The 20,810-nt window shown below is 39.6% G+C and overlaps 2 protein-coding genes across 4 annotated transcripts; both read right to left on the bottom strand.

The window, feature by feature from the left end:
- Positions 1 to 273: 273 nt before the first annotated feature.
- Positions 274 to 5,806, bottom strand: nmi (N-myc (and STAT) interactor). Of its 2 annotated transcripts, none has more exons than XM_080049501.1 (10): positions 5,689 to 5,806; positions 5,544 to 5,587; positions 4,647 to 4,715; positions 3,852 to 4,010; positions 3,629 to 3,745; positions 3,350 to 3,512; positions 2,711 to 2,817; positions 2,223 to 2,409; positions 1,826 to 1,929; positions 274 to 1,184 (listed from the first exon to the last, which is right to left on the bottom strand). In XM_080049501.1, exons 2-10 carry the CDS (start codon positions 5,577 to 5,579, stop codon positions 990 to 992), a joined length of 1,137 nt encoding a protein of 378 aa, XP_079905627.1. In that variant the 5' UTR covers positions 5,580 to 5,587; positions 5,689 to 5,806; the 3' UTR covers positions 274 to 989. The 2 variants fall into 2 exon arrangements, with proteins under 2 accessions (XP_079905627.1, XP_079905628.1); XM_080049502.1 differs by having other exon boundaries at positions 5,544 to 5,606; positions 5,689 to 5,774.
- A 2,762-nt stretch (positions 5,807 to 8,568) lies between these two features.
- On the bottom strand, positions 8,569 to 13,758 carry smim5 (small integral membrane protein 5). Of its 2 annotated transcripts, XR_013845374.1 has the most exons (5): positions 13,387 to 13,758; positions 10,667 to 10,875; positions 9,948 to 10,073; positions 8,914 to 9,204; positions 8,569 to 8,868 (listed from the first exon to the last, which is right to left on the bottom strand). XR_013845374.1 is itself a non-coding variant. In XM_080048508.1 (4 exons), exons 2-3 carry the CDS (start codon positions 10,791 to 10,793, stop codon positions 9,970 to 9,972), a joined length of 231 nt encoding a protein of 76 aa, XP_079904634.1. In that variant the 5' UTR covers positions 10,794 to 10,875; positions 13,387 to 13,758; the 3' UTR covers positions 8,569 to 9,204; positions 9,948 to 9,969. The 2 variants fall into 2 exon arrangements, 1 of the variants encoding a protein (XP_079904634.1); XM_080048508.1 differs by having other exon boundaries at positions 8,569 to 9,204.
- Positions 13,759 to 20,810: the final 7,052 nt, after the last annotated feature.

Raw genomic sequence — 20,810 nt, 5'->3', positions numbered from 1 at the left:
AAGAACACCAAGGTCTTGGTAGTGCCTAGGCTATCATGTAACATCAGTGTGACATTGGATGGCTTTATTAAATTATTTGCTATTATTTAGTTTTGATCTAGATTGATTTTTCATTATTGATCAATTATATGCACATTAACATTGAGGAAATTCGTCCACAGGAACCCTCCACAACACTGATGCTTTGAAGGGAAAATATAACAAAAGTGAAACTGAATTTAAAAGGACAGACAGAATGCGGATCTGGATGAAACAACTTGCTGTTCTTAAGTCTTGAGATGGCACGATAGCTTTATTGTAAATGTTCACTAAGTGGTATGGTGACAAGCAAATAACTCCATACACAGTTTGTAGGCTATATATGTATTCCACAGTTTCTGTCAAAAACAATTTCTGTCACTGGTACAGCTTTTACGAACACAATATACCGAAAAGAAAACAATAGATCAGTGGATCATAGACTAAAGCATAGCACACATTTAAACAATGTAGTTAATGGGCCTAGAAAACTGTTTGCAGTAATTCAGACTGAAGACAGCCCTGGGTTAGAACAGTGCTGATGTGGGGGGCAATGAAATACTATAAACAAAGTCCAGTGACCAAGTGACAATAATCTTTGAATTTCTCACAACACTCTGCACCGAGTTATTTTCAAATTCACCAAAAGGTATAATACAACTCTGGAAAGTTATCAGTGGGGCAACTATATCATCTTTTGTCACGATGATTAAAGTGCATGCATTTTTACAAAGTAATCTATTACTCATAATATGTACTTGCATGTAGTTGATGAAATATGTGATTAAAGTTGTGATATTTGAGGATGCCAAACCAGCTGCTTTGACATCCTACATGGCGTTTACATAAAATCAAGATAATAAAAATAAAAAAACACATGATCAAACATGATTTCTATTTCTAACAACGATAGGACACAGACAGATTCCCGATTGACATCCCCGTCATGTTGAAGCTGTGGGAGGTTCGGCCTAGCCCTTGACCTCACAGAGGAAAAAGGCCTGCAGAGCCTTGCCGCCTGAGATGTACTTGATGCTCTCTATCTCCCCACCATAGTTGCTGGGCTTCTGGAAGTGGATCTCCAGATGGTCCTGAAGGTCCTCTTCGTCCTCCACTTCTTGTATTTCATCCAGGAGAATGGTTCGCTTAGGAGAGCCACAGAAGGTCTGAAATGATGCCGCCCAAACATCAGCTTTGTCATTTATTACTACAACCGTTTTTCAATTATCTCTCTCCTTCAGGCAGATGAGGAGATGGATATCCACTGTCACTACTGAGGAGAACTAGAGCTGACCAGTGACCACACATGGGTTAGGGTAAGTTACCACAGTTAATCTAATGTATATTTGATCAATATTTAAATGTGAAATTATCTGGCTTCAGTTTTTTACGCATAACACTGAGCATTATAAGATGAGTGACTTAGACATCTGTGTAGTTTATAACGTTAATGCAGACAAAATAATTTTTTACTTTTAAAATGTTATTAAAAAGGTTGGAGTCATTCAAATAAAGATAGTACTTGTATGTCATAATAACACACTAGCTCAACATTTGAAAAAACATAATATTCGACCACAACGAAAAGCTCTTTTGACTCACTAAGTTATGTTTGATGTTGTATAATCTTAATCTAAAAGTCACATGTAATTCTGGCCGTCTGATGGGTGTTTAGTTTTATATATTTATTATTAATAACTTATTCCCTATGAACTTCAAACTGATCAATTGTACTCTGCAGTGTGTATTGTTTGTGAAAAGCAATGATTAAATGGTATGGTACGCCAGTCTTAGCATAGTATCTTACCTGAAACTTGCGCAGCTCGTATTTGTAAATGGATCCAACCGGCAACTTCACTTCAGAGTCTAGATCCACATTGTACCTTCCTCTCAGGGCCAGGCTCTCAGCAACTACACACACACACACACACACACACACACACACACACACACACACACACACACACACACACACACACACACACACAAAAAAAAACATATATTTTTTTTCTATTTTGTCTTATCTTTTTTTATTTCATTAATGATATATTAAAACCTGAACATTTCAATATCAGCAATATATGAGCTACAGTGTTTTCTCAAATTAAATTGAATTGCAGCAGAACAGTAAATATTTTTGTTCATGATCTTTTTGTCTAAGCGTCTGTCTCTATGTGGCTTGTCATAGTAAATGTGTGTTGTACCTCCGGGGTGGAGAAAGGTGATATGTCCAGTCTTGGTGTTTGTATCATACTGCACTCTCTCCACCTCTCCTCCTCCTCTGCTGGGCCTGGAGAAGCTCATCTCCAGCCTGTCCCTCACTCTCTCCTCTGACATGGAAGGGGGAACGTTGGAGACCTTAAGATCCTTCCTGGAAACATCCAGGTGGACCTACATTGATGACAGCACAAATGGATTGCAAGAGAGTCTTCATGGGCCAAATCATGGAGTATGAGTAGACCATACAGTATGTAAGTGAACAAACAAAAAGTACTATTGTTCAAGGAGTCAGTTTTGATGCTAGGTATTAGATAAGGTAGATTATTAATTCATCTAGTTTTATAACTATTTATTTGTTATTGTGCACCCTACAAGGAGCAACAGGCTCAATGTTACGTCATGCCACCGGTGTGCAGTATAGTACTCGTCAAAGTCTGAAAGTGGAAAACCCCTTTTACTGTATCAAATGTACCTCAAACTTGACAGCAGGATCCATTTTGATTCTTTTCGGTTTCACATCCAAGCTCTTGTTGTCACAGGGCACAGTGCACTTGGCATTCTTCAGGATCTGAGAGGCCACTGGAAGACAGAAAACACAAGAGAGAGATACAAATCATCCATAATTACAGTGAGGTATTTTAATGTCTGGGTTTGGTGCCACTACTCTCTCGTATTGGCACTGGTAATGAAAGTGAGTTCACTCAGGCCATAGTTATCTGCTACTGCTCTAGTAATTTCTATCTTTTAATAGCATTGTTGCTATTTACGGTGGATCAGTCCAAGCCACTTTGTTTATATATCGTTTACAGAGCCTAGGCTGTGTACTGACACCATATTTTTTTGAGCAGATCATGAGTAGATATTCACTAATTTCGCCAAAAAGTTATTTCTCCAGAATCACTGACTCAGCCTTAAATAAAATATGTGTGTGCCCTTATTAACATACAGTCTGCTACTTTTTCCATTTTCAAATGGCTAAGTGACTTTGCTGATGAGCGCATACTTTATGCAGCCAGTTAGCCCTAAACAAAACTTTTTAAGAAATCAGATAAAGAATTAAATAAGTTACTCATCACATGAATAATTGCCCAGTAGATAAAGGCATCTATACCTTTCTCTTCTTCAAAGGTGATGAATGCCTGTCCTCCCTGCAGGAGCACAGTGGGCCTCTGGCTGATAGCAAACACTCCTCTGATTGGCTGATTGACTTCTTCCCTCTCCTCTTTGTACTTTGCCTTGAACTTCAGCTCGGTGTCTGGAATCTGGGCATAGATCTGAAAAAATCAAGGAAAATACTGTGTTACAGAGAAAATAAATTAAAAAATGTTATATCGTAGGCTATTCCATTATTATTATTGTTATGACTTTATTGTTTTATCTTCATTCCCACCTTGAATTTCTGCATCAGTTTGGCGGACTCCGCCCTCTTAGCCCCCAGTTCAGCCTCATATCTCCCCAGTTTGTCCAGCAAATCCTGTCTGCGTTTAGCCAGATTCATGATTTGGTCCTTTGCGAAAGAATCAAGTGACAAAAACATAGGCTAATATGTTTATTGTTATTCTCTTCATAATTTCTTCCAAGCAGCCATGTGGATGTTACAGAGATTAGTGTACCTGCACAGCGTTCATGTTTCGAGTGAATTCCTTCTGACAGTCACCTTGCTTTTTGTCACAATCTAACATCTCCTGCTGGGCCTTCTTCTTGACATCATCTTCCTCTAGTTTCTCCAGTATCAGCCTTGCTTTGACATCATCCGCTTTCTCTGCTTTATTCTAAAAGACAAAACAGAAAGAGTTCAGAGTTCAACTTCCAGATAATGGCGGTAGATTAGCGAGTTAACAGAGCACCCCTTGAAATTGTTGCCGTCGAATTACGGTAATGCCATTTCTAACGCTGTTCAAGCCAAAAATGTAATTCCATGCACCTCTATTTTGTTGAGAGACATATCTTGCACCTCAAGAAATGAAACCAAAACTATCTGCATCATATATTCCACCAGAGTGAAGAGAGAAAACAAGTCACTGAATTTGAAATGAAAACAGTGACTGCGGTCTCTAAACACAAAATTGAAGAACACCATTTGACATTGTGATGGTATCGCGTAGAATAAAGATTGTATAGCTTCTCTTCAGCTAAGCGGTTGGTAGTGCAACAGTTGGTAATAAAAAATTAGAAATCTGATAAAATCGCTTACTCTACCTAGAATAAGTGTGCACCCCATTTAAAGGCGGCCGTATGACAATGGAGTTAGTGTTTGATAGTTTGACCATAGCCTACTCAGTCTCAGTTTTTTGAACAAACGTTGGGCTTACAATATAACAGTATATCATTCAATGCAAGGCCTCCAAAACCTGTTTTGTTCACGTGACACTAGCCAGGGGTTGATATTTTAATTTGCCCCCGCTTACCTTCCAAATCTCCAGTTCTTTCTTGGCTTCCTCCAATTGACTGCTTTCCTCGCCCAGACCACCGTCCATCTGACAATAGGGAACAGCACTGTTATCAACCAGAGTGGAGCACTCTGTCTTACAACACCAATAAGTAATCTTAAGAGTTAAGAAGACAATCCGCTGTAAGATTGAAAAGAATAGGCCTACAACTGAATATTTATTTGCTATAGATATCCGTAATTCAATTGTTCTTGGCCACAATGACAGTTAGTGATATAGGACATATTTAATTCTCATAATTGTATTTAGGCTAAATAGACTATAGTCATAATTGTATTTAAATAGACTATAGATAGGTCTATATAAAATTTGCCTTTATTATATCCCTTTTAGATAAAGGCTATCATATATGCTAATGTTTTGACTATTCAAAATAATGTTATAAATATCTCAAACTATTATTATGGGTTTGTCATTTAGTTGCAGAATAGGCGAAAAAAACGTAGCAGATATCTCGAAAGAAAAACCCCATACTAGGAAAGTGACTTAGGCTAATTTCGCCTAGGGAGAATGACGTTGTGGATATCCGTAGGCCTAATTCAGTTTTGACCATAGATAGACGTATAGGTTTTGACCTATGGTTTTTGGAGTCAAAATTAAATAACATAGGCACTGTAGCTCTAACTGTCATTGTGACTAGGCTAGTCAAAACTGAATGACAGATAGGCCCGCCTATAGTGACTATTCGAAATATAGCCTAATAAATTGTTAGGCTAAGTCAAAAGGTCTAACCATGGTAGGCTATCTGTAGGCTTAATTGTAATTCCGAATAGTCAAAATGAGCTATTTAATCATACAAAGGATTGCCAAAAACAAGCACACTCTTCTAATTGCCTACTTTTAATAATAACTCACCTTGAGATTTTTCGGGCAGTTGTTGTTGTCAGCCATTAGGCTACCTGGAAGCCAAAAACGAAACTAAGTTTACAAAATATAATATATAGGCTAAAGCAAAACAATTGCAGCAGCGTATCCTTACTTTAAGGTTAAACCACCATACCTGTTTAGTATTTCGTTATGGGCTGTTTTCTTGTCGAAGTGCCGTTGCGTTACAAAATGATAGCTCTACAGAACACACTCAGGGCAGCTGCGGAGCTGATCGAAATCAAAAGTGAAAGTTAAAACTCTATAGAGTTAGAGCTATGTCAGCTCTGGTGTATGGAAGGCCAAATGGGCCATAATTGACTTTCTCCTTTGCCTAAAACGGCCAACACTATAATTTCTATGAAGAGGAATCAGGTTGGAAATCCAAGGAGTGTGATGTTTCTGCGCGTACCCGAGAGTGCAGGAGAAGAAGAAGCTCCACGCAGCTGGAGTACACCTGCTTAGTCATTGTCAGCTAATAGGCCTTTAGGCCAACTGTTCTGATTTGTAATGTCAGTCAAACTAAAATTAGTAAACGACGCAACAAAAACATTCTCGTCCATCGCTGCAGCTCACTTTACTGCCATTGGAAAAAAGTACAGTGTTTACACAGCTCAGGTTCTGTAAACAGGCATGTAAGGAGGGAGGGAGGGGGGATTTATTTTGGTGGTCAGTTCAAATCTCAACATGCTTTCTCTGGAATTGATTACTCCACATTTAATAAAAAATCAACAATTGTAAAAATGCCATTCAAACTCAGTATATCAATGTGTTTAGTAACCTTGCCTATGTGAGTAATAACTAAAGTAAACACAAGATAGTTTTTGTGTGGCCACAAGTGACTGTGTTATTTCATCGTCTGACCATATGTCGATGAGAACTTTCACAGCAGTGTGGTGTCCCCTTCTACCCACAATTCACTGTTTCTTGGTTCACTTCCTATACTTGGATTTTGCTTTCACACCTTAAATAAACTGCACCAGTGTTCACTTGCAAGCAAAGGCCCACGTTTTCATGAAGACCAGAGTTTGCTTCTTTGGTCCGCAGAAGAGTTCCCAAAATCGACCGAACTATGGGGGAAACTAACCAGGGTCCCCTTAAAGCGAACCAAAGCGCTTAGGTGTGTAAGTGAACTAGCATGTTTAAAATGTAAGCCATATGCAAACATGCACTCACAACATTAATGTTGCAGATATCCAGAAAAGGCCACAAGACAAATCTTTTTGAGTTCCAGATTGGCAGGCTGGTCCTATGTGTCCGAGGCCTGGCCCAGATGATCCAGTGCTACGACTACCCACTGCATCACACACTTACAGATACATTTACACCTCTTCATATAGGTTTTAACGGGCCTACCTAATGTAACATGAATATTTAAAATTTATGTTTGATGCATCTTTAAAAATAAACTTCAAGCAGCTTAATGTTGAGGAGGAACATATTTGATGATTTGCCGGTTAAAGACATCTATCGGCTTTTCGTAAAACTGGTAATAACCTTTGTTTTAGCAAGCAGCAATTTACTGCATTTACATTAACACATTACAGTAACTACACTTAGAAACATACTCATTATATATTCACCTGGACTGCTTGCAAACGCTTTTTCATGAAGTACCTTTAATATGTTGGCAGTTAAAAATACATATAATCGCTTATTTTGTATCCTTTTTTTGTTATTTAAAAATCATATGAAGTGCTAGTCACACACAGTCAATTCCATTAGAAAATTGAGCTGACAAATAGCAAGCATGTGAAAGTAATGGTGTGCCTTCAATGTTTATCACTTCTTACCATCAGTGTAACAACAATGACACACGCCTGCTACATTGTATTGTAGCCTGGTGGCTTAAAAGTTCCTGAATACGATTGACTGCAAAGCCAAAGTGAAGTGAAATGAGCAAGATGACATCAAGATTGTCTTTGATGTGGTCCCAGACTGTTTGCGGTGTCCCCCAGTACAACTACAGTAATGGAAAACGACAAAAATTAATCCAACATTACAAAGGTTGGGCTATATAGCGTTGAAATATTACAAAGAGTCCAATTTCAACCATATCTCAAACCTGACCCCAAAGATGGAAAGGTCAATTTAGACAAGTTCTCCATTGTGTCAACATTCACTTGACAGTTGACATGAGTTGGTTCCCTATATCACCCCGTCCTTTGACTTTTTCAGCTTGTGCTTCTGTTGTTTTGGGCCGCAGCAGCATCCATACAGCAGGGCGAAGACCACCAGAGACAGTATTCCCAACATGAACCCTACTATGACCACACCACCGCCCACTGCCCACGGCTCGTGATGCAGCCGATACAGGAACCATTCCTTCCAGTCATCAGGGAACACTATGGGTTTCTGCTGCTCTGGTACGCTGCACAGGGAGACACACACCAGGACAAAACAATTCAAATCGAGACATTTGTTCAATGTTAGTACAAACCATTAGTTGCCACTAACAATCCTAAATAGAACATTATCTACGGATGATAAAATGTGTTGAACGATCCAACCGTTTTCGTCAGCATGCTCAGTAGAAATCTATTGATTGTAAAAACACTATTGTCAGACAACACATTCCTGGTCAAAAACTCACCTCTCCATGGTCATGTCCAGCTGAATGGTCCTCACGGCTCAGTGCCTCTCCACAGTGTGGGAGTAAACTGTAGTGTGTGAGAACAGATGTTGGTTTTTCTTTGTTTGTTTTTTTCAACATGTGTTGTAATCCTCTTGAAGCCCTGGAATTACAGCCCGAACGTTACAGTTTACTGTGAGATTGCTTTCCAACTGTGACACTTTGAGCAGCTCTGTGTGGGCAGGGCTAGGTGAAAGCAACAGATCCTGGTTAATGTTTACTCAAAAATACTGACTGCTAGAGGCAAAACAGAGATCTGCTGATAAGCTATGCATACAATAGGTCAGTTCTGAACTCATGTGATCTAGATGAAAACGTGCAGTATTTTGATGCGAAGTAAATGCAATAGTACCAAGTAATTATTTTTTTGAACCTATCAACAAAAAAAATAAACATCAAAATTATATATATATATTTTTAATACATATTAATTGAAGATTTATAACAATCAGCAACATCTAAAAATGCAACATTGCATTGCCTCAGTAAAAAAAGTCAAACACTTCAATTATACAATATAACAAGATTACAAGTGTGACTGCTGTATCTCAAACAACGCACATAACATCTCACATTTTCAACCGGGGTACATTTACAAGAAAATAAACCCTTCACTTGGCCAGCAGAGGGCGCTCTGTCTCTGTAAAATGGGCATGTACAATACACTAATACAAGTTGGAATGTCTGTACATTGAACATGTTTTTTTTTTTTTTTTTTTTTTAGGATACCAAACCAGTTCATTTGTATTAACGGAGTCACTGTGACATTCAAAGCACAAATCAGCCTTCTTACTGTTTCTTTTCATTTATTGGGCCACTGTAAGGTTTTTGTTGTTGAAAAATGCTGCCGCACAGAGTTTCATTGTCCTGGTCTGTAATGAATCTTGATGAGTCGTGCCACTCTGCTTATATGGATTCCAGTGGCACGGCTCTTTGAATTTGGATCCAGTCTTGGTCCTAGGACTGGATATCATGGAAATATGTGTCCGTCCTTTCCTTGATGACTCTTCCTTGACAACTCTGAAAAGGAGAATTTCCCGCTTAGCTGTCAACAAAGGCCTCGTGGGTGATCACATTAAGAAGTTAAAGGGATAGTTCAGTATTGTTGAAGTCGGGTTGCATAGTTAGTGCTTTACCCTATGGAGATTGCGATCAGCGAAGTCACTATAAGGAGTTATATTGTTATATACAGTATAAGGAGTGGGAGACGTTGCTGTAGTGTTGTACTGTTGCAGAGGAAGCCATCAGAAAAACCTTTTATCACCACATATAACCACAGTATAAATGCTTACCTAAAAAATAAATATCTGTTCAATTGTATATGTTAATGTAGGAGTTATTCAATGCTGATTTGCGGACTGATATACTCTACTACTACACCAGCAGACAGAGGTTTATGTTTGCACTTTTTTCAAGCGTAGTTCGGCCTTGTATTACTACGCCAACTCTTGCCGGTGCAGTGCAGCGTATCAGTCCGCAAATCAGCAGTTACAAAATCCCAAATTTACCATACAATTGAACAGATATTATTTTTTTTAGGTAAGCATTTATATACATAGTGAAAAAAAAATTCTGCTGGCCCCCTCTGCAAAGAGAACCATGCTGACATCTGTTACGGCGACTTCTCCCCCAAACTCCTTATAGCGACTGCGCTGAATGATCGCCATCTCCATAAGGTAACAGACTAACTATGCAAGTACTTCACAACCACACTTCAGACATACTGAACTATGCCTTTAAGATAGGATGTAGGTTGTATTTACTATTCTGTTCTGCATCCCAACTTCAGACCGGCTGAGGCTCAACTCTGGTGGCCTGGTGTTTTGGCTTTCCACAGCAGCAGCAGCAGCAGTGGAGCATGGCCACCACCATCATGAGGAGAAACGTGCCTGAAAGGAGAAGACGCAGGGTCACAGGTTAGCAAAGGATGACTCCAAAAAAACAAAACAAGACTAAAAAACTACGCTGAGCTAAGCTTGTTCTGCTTCTCTGAATGTTTCCCCCGAAAAAATTAATGATGAAAATTTATTCAGACAACAATCATTTAAATGAAAACCGAAATGTGGAATACTTAAAGTGCTTTACAATGTTGTTTAATAAAGATTATAACACACTGTGAAGCACAGGCCCATGTTTTGGCACTAAATTGGATGTTGAGTTTGAAAAAAGATGCATTTTAATTCAACTTCAATCCCTCCATAGTGTCATTGCATTGTTATTAACCTACATAGTTTATTGTTCATTATTGCGAGTGTTTATCAGTTACAATGTTCGTGATTAATAAATCCGACACTGAATCACTGTACTGTAATTATTTACATAGGCTTTTTTTCTATCAAAATAGTTTTTTGGTGACGGTCAAGGGGTACTTGGCCGAGAAACTACAGTATTTCAAAGGGGGTTCATTGTTGAAAAAAGTTTGAGAAGCACTGCTTTAAACCAAACAGTCTTTTATTCTGCAGCTGATAAGACAGAGACTCACCAACAAACAGGAGGATCACAGCGAAGGCTCCCATCTCCAGAGGACTGGCTTGAGGCAGAGCCTGCAGTTTGGTCCAAACTTTCTCCAGAACATCCATCACCTCCTCTTGCACCTCCAATGCTGACATTTTGATGCCGGTCCCACAAGGAGATACCAAAAAGAATGCCAGGGGAAGGGAAACAGGCCTTTGTAGGATTCCAACTGCTAACCTGGAAAAGACGAGAAGATGCAGTGAATGAAAGAGAGGTTCGCTGTCTTGTGCACAGATGCCTTGCAAGCAGAAATGAACAAGTTATTTTCATCCTGGGCTCCACCCTTCACTCCTGCACTTTTTCTACCATCCACCCTGCAATTACCCCTCAAGCCTGCCCGGCATATATGCCCTTTATCCCGAAATACTCTGTGTGTGCCTACTTGTGAGGGTTACTCACTCACTTATATATCAGCACTTCCTAATTAGCCCTTTAAGCGTAGGTGTGTGTGGATACACCATGTGGGTACAGTCTAGGTTCACTTGTACACACAGACAGGAGGCACCGTCCTGTATGTTCAGTTTAATTATAAGAGGGGTGGACTATTTCAGGCATGGCATTTCAAGAGCGTCAACATCACTGGAGCAGCTGTGTGTGGGAGAGATCCCACACAGGCTGATAGTAGACACAGGAAACATGACGGCCAGTCATCAGAAATCCACTCTGAATTGACAAGTGAGCCTGATAAAGAATCAACTCAGGAACGGATTTGATAATTGCCTCAGGTTCAGGTAGCTCAAATATTATGACAAACTGAGCTGTGCTTTTGATATCTCATATTTAATTTATATCTTTTGTTTTGTAACTTCATATAAAATGGAACAAGATAGAGCAGTTGGACCAACAATAGGCCTACAGTGTACTCCACAATACTGGACACTATGGGCTTACTGGCTTCAAAGGAAAAAGACAATTACTACAAAAGCAGTGAAGCAGAGGAAAGCGCTTCAAGTTTGCAAACTGCATAACACGTAAGAGAACTTATGCCGCATTTTTGTCCAAATTATAAACAATTAAAACAAACAATTCAGTTGGAAATAAAAATGTAAATGCTGCTAGACCTTTTTATACTACCACAATATGTGAATCAAAAGTCACGTGAACTCCACTAAGGTCCAAAGCTAACGTGTCAGTTACTGACACTATGCTAGCCCAGCGGGTTACGATTATTTAAATGTTTTCCTCATCATGATTTGATTTTAGTTACTACACGCTTTAAATGTTGTGGGATGTCAAACTGACTTTCCTGGATATCTCTCTTCAAAATAAATAGCATTAAATGACAAATAAGCGCTATACGTAACAAATACGTTCAGTTAGTTGTAGCTAAGATTAGCTTGAGTCTCTAAAGTCAGTTTTCACTCGGTATATTTTCTTAACTCTCTTGCTCTTGCTTACCCGGCCCAAAGCGAGTGCTGGAAACTTGCCAACCAAATGGCAAAATAATTCAACTTAAAATACCAGTTGTTAATTCACCCAAATAAAAGATCATTTTTAATTTCACATTTTGAAAATATAAAAAAGCATAGCTAGGTACTCTACCTCAGAATTCCTGGCGCTTGCGTTGCTAGGCAACAGTTAATCACGAAGGGATCATAGAACAAGGCTTGGGTAATGGGTAGGCTACCACATAGGCTACTAATATAGGCTACTACACTATGTTCAGCTATAGCAGGACCACATATACTTTACTATAAACTTAAGCCTATAGATATTGCCTACATTTTACACTAAACTAGCGTATGTATTGCAACACTGGCTAAATCAATAGTTGCAGTGCAGACATAGCCTTAGTGGCCTGTAATAGGCTACAGTATGGCTAGGCCACCTGTCAGTGGCAGAAATAAAAGACACAACTAGACTAGGCCATAGGCTACAAGAAAACTAGGGCAGCTATAGGCCTATTGAAACACAACCTTTAACACAAAATTGAGTGTGTGGTTAGTTCTCTCTCTCTCTCTCTCTCCCTCTCTCTCTGTGTGTGTGTGTGTGTGTGTGTGTGTGTGTGTGTGTGTGTGTGTGTGTGTGGTTGGTTTGCTGTTGCAATATTCTGGTTTAGAGATAAAGCAGCACTCACAGGAAGAACATTTCCTGACACCATCAGGCAGGCTACGAAGTGCACAAATAATAGGCTACTGTTTGTATATTAGACTATATCCATTGGATATAGGTTACTAGTTTGTTTAACTTATTAATTCAAGGAATCACTAAACCTATGTTCCTCAACAGTATCCTACATTAATAAGCCTTGCGATTAGCCTATATGCACATGCACACAGGCCTAAATGTGCATTTGTTCCATGGTTGTTTACATTCTTGTTTTTTGGAAGGCTCTCCAGCTGGTAACTCAAACCACCTGTCTGTGTTAAGAATATCTGATCTCTGCTGCTGAGCTGACCCTCAATGCTTTACCATCTCTTCTTGTCTTTGTCTTCCAGCTGCTCCCACACCAAAAAATGCTGCAGCAACCTTACTGTACAGAAACATTTACAAGGATTTCTAAGGATCTAAAAACAGGCTTCAATAGATTGCAATACAGCTAGTGAGTTGTTTTTCTATAGCGTGGGCCTATACGTGCTTACATTCTTATTGTTGTGTGCAAAAAGAATAAGTATAAAGATGGCACTGACTTTGACATAATGCTGACGAGCTATAGCTATAAATAAAAGCAAATGAACAGGCTCTTACCTCTGTGTGACTTCACCTTAAGAGCGTCATGGTTCCCACTTGATCGACTCTCGTGTCCAGGGAGAAGCAAACTTCAGCCGTGCATAGAAACCGTCCCCACGATGTTACACAGACCTCTGCTCCTTCTTCTTGTTTTCACCCTCCCCCTTTCTCTTCTCACTCCTCTCATGCGTGTTTACCACTCAAGTTTGTTTTGTGGTGCCTGAAGATCCCAGGCTCTTCATCTTCATTAGTTCAAACTGAGGGACCAGTCCTCCACTGGAACCTTTTGCTTGAAGTAATTTGACTCTTTTCCAGGAGATCGGCAGCCGTTTGACTGCAACTGTTGCTCCTGCCGTGTGTGTGTGTGTGTGTGTGTGGGGGTTCACTTTCTCCCACTTTGACTGCTGACTCCTGTTCTCAGGGAGTTTGTGTATACCTCCCTCCCTCCTCCCTCTCCTCTTTCACCCTCTCTCTCTCTCACTCTCTCTCTCTCCCACCCCTCCCAGGCCCAGCCTCTCTCAGCCTCCAACCACTTCCCAAATCTACTTGCTCACTGCTGCTTACGCTCGTCTCTCACTCCCCCTACTCCGTCCTGTCTGTACATCGAACACCCATTCTGTTTCTCTCTCTCTCTCTCTCTCTCTCTCTCTCTCTCTCTCTCTCTCTCTCTCTTTCTCTCTGTCTCTCACTCTGTTATGTGTGTGTGTGTGTGTGTGTGTGTGTGTGTGTGTGTGTGTGTGTGTGTGTGTGTGTGTCATGAAATGGTGGGTGTGGGGTTTTTAGATTGTTCTGCCATAGTTTTTTTTGGATTTGAAGTGTTTTAATAAAGGACACCAAAGGTCTCTCTCTCTCTCTCTCTCTCTCTCTCACACACTCAGTACTTGCAAAAGACCAGCTGTGCCAAGGACCCTTTTTTTGTTCTCAGTCACCGTGGAGACGAAGCTCCTTCTAAAAGGAGAAGGGGGTCGTCTGTGTGTGTGTGTGTGTGTGTGTGTGTGTGTGTGTGTGTGTGTGTGTGTGTGTGTGTGTGTGTATAGTGTGCATCCATCTGGTGTCCTGCCAGCTGACTCCCCCATTTCTCAAGAAGAGCATGAAGGTTTTCATTTGCTGTTGATCCTCTCTTGTTTACCCTCTGTGTGCACACATGGGAAATATTGTACAACAACAGACATTTCCAGTAATGGAACTACAGAAAAATTAAACATCAGAGGCAGTGAGTTTCTCTTCTGTTCTCATCTGAGGTGGGGCGTCCTGTGTTACGGAAAGGCTCTCACAAGGAATGAAAGAAAGAACAATGGAGCGGTTCTTTTTTCTTTGTTGTTGTGTATTTTCTGAAATAGCAGCATGGCTGGAGTGATGACAGTCAATTGTGTGGCTTTCTACAAGGCTTTAACAACATATCTGGACTTTCCAAGCCAAGCCCATTCTTCCACAAATGGCCATAACTCATGTCTCAAAAGGTGGAAGTTAGGACCAAGGTTATACGTCTTGTTCAGAAATAGTCTGCTTTGGATGGGCAGATTTTAGATACATGGGTGTATTAGACATGCTAGCTAAATAGCAGTGCCCTATTTATTTACCTATCCAGCAGACATGGAGCAATTTCCTCTTGAGCCATGTTTGAAGAGACCAGCCAGAAATGAAGTCCAATGATCACCCTCCTTTGAGCACCGTAACAAGCTCAACATGTTAAAACTTTATAGAGTTGCCAAGGCTAATGTTTTAGCAAACATTTGCCTATTTTTCAAATCTATCAAATATTCATTTACAGTCATTGAGCGTGCATCACATTGACAGTCAATTTTTCTTTGTTTTTTGGTTGACACCAACTCAAAATATATGGTTCTTTGGGTGGTACTGTAAATGCTCACTGACAATGTTCACCCGCTAGTCTATAACCTTCTCTGTCTGCCATTTGGTATTGGTCAGGTAGCGTCCAGTGGGTTTGCCGTAGCGTTCTAACTGTAAACGACTGCTTGCTGCAAACAAAGCAATGCCATGAGAGCCGTGAGAATCAACCAAAACAGTAAAGTTGCAGACTGAAAAACCAAAAGATGCCAAAATGGTTGTGATGGACAGCTGAGGAAAACGGCTGTGTTGGTTGATATTTTCATATACTGTATAGATAGATTGTGCGCCAACCTTCACATTCATACGGACATTTGAACCATCGTTATTACAAAAATATTGATTACAGCCTCTTTAAATTCTTCTTCTTGTATGTTTTTTTGTGTGTGGGGGGTTTTCACACTCACTGACTCCTCAGCACACTCACCACTGGACAGTGACTATGTGTGACTTCCTTAAAAGCAGGGTGACAGTGGTTTCTAACAGTGGCGGTTGGTAACTGTGAAATTCAGCTTACAACCACAGGTCTTCTTCAGACATTACATTAATCTCCATTCTAAGGAAAGATTGATTCATTGTGGGGATTCATTGTGTCATTGACGTCAGTAGTCAGTGTGTAAGTAGGGAGCACAGTGTGCGACAATTGGCTGATTTGCATCAATCCCCCGTGTGTCTTGTGAATGGAGGCCAGTTGGGTCACTCTCCATTCAGGCTTTGTTATGGGCAGACTCCCTGTGTAACATGATAGCACTTCAACCCCGTGACCCCTGATGTCGTCAACCTTCAAACCCTGTATCTGTAGCCTTACTAATCTAATCACTTACACAGCTTTGCTAAAAATAAAAAATAAACATCAAGTCAATCTCTCCATTGGCTACTGGTTGTTACTCATTGGCAGGAAATATGTGGAAACACAATAGGGGGTTCACATGCTTCGGAGACAAAAACTGCCTTTTGCTATTTAGAATAAATGTATATAGGGGAGAGTGGCCTAAGTTGTGCATTTTGGAAGTTGTGCCACCCCTTGTTTCTAGAAAACCATGGAAGAAATTGGAAATGTGACCACATATTTAAGAAGAGCCATCCATTTGACTCATCCTGTAAAGAAGGGAGACACAAGGAATAAGATATAAGCACATTTAAGCTAAAAAAAACTGTGTTTTGCCTTTCAAAGTAAAATTTCCATGATCAAGGTTTTTTGATTATTGTGTATGAATAATTATAGACAAGTTTGAAAACATTTGACACATGTTTTAGTGCTTTGGTATGCTACATTTTGAGTCTATACAGTTAGCACGATGTCAGCCCTAAATTGCTACATCATACTTATTATCCAAATTTCTGGGATTGGGGTGATTTGTGCCAAAGGGCCTAGGTGAGTTATAAGTAAGTAAGTAAGTAAGTAAGTAAGTAAGTAAGTAAGTAAGTAAGTAAGTAAGTAAGTAAGTAAGTAAGTAAGTAAGTAAGTAAGTAAGTAAGTAAGTAAGTAAGTAAGTAAGTAAGTAAGTAAGTAAGTAAGTAAGTAAGTAAGTAAGTAAGTAAGTAAAATGTATTTATAAAAGCACATTTATGACAGTTTGCACTGTCCAAAGTGCTGTACATAGTGCATTCAGTAGGTAAACAATGAAGGTAAAATAACAATAACCAAAATAAAAGACGTAAAGCCCATACATCCACATAAACACAGATAGTAGTGCAGAGGTAAGATAGTTAATGGGGAGGAAACACCAGGGTGTACATATGGGTTTTGAGCCTTGATTTAAAGGCAGAAGTAGGGGGAATCACATTTGTCAGGTGGCAGTTGGTTCCACAAGCACGGAGCAACTAGTGCAAAGTACATTTCTGAGAGTTGTGCCAGTGGCATGGCTGTATACGCTGGTCACCAAAAGAAAGTGATTGTCTACAGTAGCTCAGAAGAGAGTGACATCTCAATTCCACTTAACGACACCACTGATGAGAGTCCAGATGGCCATTGTGAGCTTTGCAAGCGTAAAACCATTAGATCTGCTAGGCCTTGTTTAAGAAAATTGTCCTTCAATCTTTGTCAACTATTTACTTTAAATACACCTTAAATAAGTGATTGTCTAATGGATTTGTCTCGCATTACAGTTTATGAGATATATAGCAATGGCACAATTTATTATTATTATTCTCTCCAACCGCACAACTTACACCATACCATGCAAGTTGTGCAACAAGACAACTTTTTTCCGAAAGCTATATTTCTTCAACAGTTTATTCCAGATCCAAAGTTTTTATTGCCAGGGATGCACAACACCCTGAAATATATGTACATATTTGAGTTGGAGACTTTACTGTCAAGGCCTTACTTTAAAGTCACTTTGAGTGAAAAGTTGCACAACTTAGGCCACTCTCCCCTACTATGTTTGGAATGTGTGAGGCCTCTATTTGACTCTCCTCACTGTTCTGCCTAATGTGAATACTGGCTAAGTACAGTTCATTCAGGGGGATTCAGAAAGACTTTAAACAAGAAAGAGCAAATATTGTAGCAAACATCAATCTCCGTATTACTGTGCTGTCCTCCGCCCCCGGCTCAATACAGAAATCATCACAAAATCCTGCTCCACCTGTCAGACCTGTCAGATGATCATATAGGCCCTCTGGTTTGGATAATTCTAAGGACAAAGATGTATGAAAATAAAGTCATGCTTTTCCTACAGTAGAAAGTAACTGTATTGCGGTACCTTCATGGAAATAAATGATTAGATGTAGTACCCATGATGCAACATTATCCTGTGTTGGAAACCCCCACCACAGCAGTGCCATTAGCTGCGTTAAAAGCTCATCCATTAATACTCACAGTGAGGCTGAAGAAAATACAAGTAGGGTAAAAAACACACGTTGCTTTCATCAAACGAAAGGCCTGTTTGAATTGCCAAACATGTCCTTTTCCCTTCTGCTTTCAACTGAAACAAAGCCGCTCTGAGTACTGAGCACATGTCTGTTTTCAATCACATCTGTTTTGACCACACTGTCAAACTTTTTTTTTCTCTCCGCTAATTTAACCAGAGTTAGGCAATGCAGCCGGGCACATGTATGTGTGTATGTTTCTGTGTGTGTGTGTGTGTGTGTGTGTGTGTGTGTGTGTGTGTGTGTGTGTTTGTGCGTGTGTGTGTGTGTTTTCTTGTTTGGAAAAATGATTCATGCCGTGGCGGACAATGCCACTTCCCACAATGTCTGCAGCTCATGGCATATTACACACCATGTTACATTCTGTCATACGGCCCAATAACCAGTGAAATCTTTGCAGGTCAGACCCCACCCCTGCTGCACCCTAACAATGCCCCATACCAGTCATCACAACAACAGCTGCTACTGATAAGGAAACTATTTCAGAATGTGTTTTCAGCAAGTTATTCAACCACAATCCTCAGAGGACATGCATGATCCTTTTTATCTGTTAAATATAACACATTTGACCCAGTCTGATATCAGCCTATAAATGAGCACTTACAACAATTATGTACTAAAACATATTAATAAATGATGGTAGGTGGCTCTATGAGGAAAATTAAATATCAGTTCCTCTCAAGGGCTCAGAGGGATCACTGACTTTACTGTGGCTTGATTACAACTCAAGCATGCCCTCTAGTGGTGTAAATAACATATAACACTGCATGCAGCAGAAGTGAGCTGAAGCATCTTGAAGCAGAACAACCGTTCAGTCAGCTGATTAATGATTTGATAAATGGCAACGGGTTTTGTAGAAAAATATTGTTCATCGCTGTATGTTTTCTTACTGGTAACATTTCATAACTGAAGTATTGCATCCAGCCATCACTTGCATTACAATTTTCTAGAGAGGAAACTGTTGCAGTGTAAAAAAAAAAACAGAGCTTCAAAATTAGTCCAGGTAACACAACATTGTTATACCAAAGAGCACGCAATCCTTAGTTTTCTTGTTTTTCATAATTATAAAAAGTATTAAAACTCCTACTTAAGTATTTTTCAGAATTGTGAAAGCAGTAACAAAGTGGCTTGTAGGCCTACACATTATGGTAGATAGATCTTTTAGAGATAGAGTTATCATTTTAGTAATGCACTCTCCCTGCGGATGCAATCATGTGATCTGCATGCATAATCATTTATATGAATATACAGTACAGTATACTATTTATTGAAGTGAGTCACCATCTCTCAACCCAGCATTGTTTCAACAGACAGTATTGTACACTGTAAAAGAAATACTCAGCAATGGTCCCCACATTCTAAATGTTACTCAAGTAAAAAGTACAAAAGTGTTAAGCATACTTATACTTAAGGTAACTAAGGCATATATAACTATTAAGCAGAATGGCCCATTACAGAATTAGAATATATTTCATATTTGGTTTGTTATTATCGATACACTCATTTGTGCAAAGCTCTATATGGAATCTGATCAAGGCGGTTCATTTGAACTATTTTATACAGCTCAATCTATGATAAATATATCATAATCTGTTTGGGTAAATAAAGGAAGTGGAGTAAAAAGTACAACATTCGCCTCTCAAATGTAACAGAATAAGAGTTTAAAGTAGCACAAAATGGAAATAGTAAAGAACAAGCACATCATAAATGTGTTTACATACAGGGCCTGAGTAGGTTAAATGTACTTGAATCCCTCCCAGCACTGCTTATTGACACAGACTGCTGAAAGACACTCCGGTAGAAGATTCCTTACTGACCTCCCACTCAAAAAGTTTTGTTGGAAGAGGCCAAGTTTGAGGCGGTGCTGTCAGGGACATCACCCATGATTCTGGAGAAGCTGTTGCGTCGTCTCTCTGCACAACCCCGTCAGTGTGCTATTCATTAAGTGCCACACTAAATATTTGTGGATTAAACATTTAGGTTTGGATCCACCTTGTGCAAATTCCTGATGTATTAAAAATGTGGCAGGCTCTTCTAAATTTTCCCCAACCCTCAGATGCATGATGAGGTAATGTAACGTTTAGGTGCAGTCGGAACTTTAAGCTCCATGACAATTTTTTTTGGTTCCGTGCCTTTTTCATTGACGGTTCACGTGCCGTCTCTATTTAGGCCTAGGACTATAGAAAAATTAAATATAAATAATGAATTTGAAAAAAATGCACAAAAAATATAGGCTTTTCTATCTTTGAAAGGTAGCCTATAGCCTACAGAAGTGAGGACGTAGTAGGTAGGTCTAAATATCACTGATGGTAAAATGTTCTTCTTTTTTGTATTATTTAAAAGTGTCTGTTTAGTTAATCTGTTGGGGATTTAGCACTTGTTTAGGGTGAATATTACAGGTAGGACTTGACAATCCTAGGCTTCTTCTTCCGAATGGGTCAATGTGTAACCTAATGTTCAAGTTGTCGATTGATTTTTTTTCCCCACAGCCCCCCTTATTTTAAAAGTTTATTTATATTTGTATTATCGTTCGAACAAAAATATGTAATTTCCCAGAGGGCATAAAGCCAAAAATTTAAATAAAACCGTAATGTTGCATCTTACGAGCGGCGCCTGAAGGCATTGTGAGCGTGCTGCTGTAAACAGGGAGAAAGGGAAGTGCTGCTGTTGCAACGTCGCTGACTGCTGCTGCCACGTCTGTAGGATCCTGGTGCTCACTCTGT

This window comes from Ammodytes marinus, assembly GCF_949987685.1.
Source record: "Ammodytes marinus genome assembly, chromosome: 20".
NCBI lineage: Eukaryota > Metazoa > Chordata > Actinopteri > Uranoscopiformes > Ammodytidae > Ammodytes > Ammodytes marinus.
The sequence above is the reverse complement of the archived record's forward strand: the minus strand, read 5'-3'. Positions and strand labels throughout refer to the sequence as shown.

What these genes read in the sequence shown, in the direction of transcription:
- nmi (XM_080049501.1), bottom strand. Translation starts at nt 5,579, where the DNA reads ATGGCTGACAACAACAACTGCCCGAAAAATCTCAAG. An exon ending in GAAACATGAACGCTGTGCAG is followed by an intron (nt 3,746 to 3,851) that starts GTACACTAATCT and finishes TCTTTCGCAAAG; the next exon opens with GACCAAATCATGAATCTGGC. An exon ending in ACGAGCTGCGCAAGTTTCAG is followed by an intron (nt 1,185 to 1,825) that starts GTAAGATACTAT and finishes GCATCATTTCAG; the next exon opens with ACCTTCTGTGGCTCTCCTAA.
- smim5 (XM_080048508.1), bottom strand. Translation starts at nt 10,793, where the DNA reads ATGTCAGCATTGGAGGTGCAAGAGGAGGTGATGGATGTTCTGGAGAAA. An exon ending in TGTGATCCTCCTGTTTGTTG is followed by an intron (nt 10,074 to 10,666) that starts GTGAGTCTCTGT and finishes TTCTCCTTTCAG; the next exon opens with GCACGTTTCTCCTCATGATG.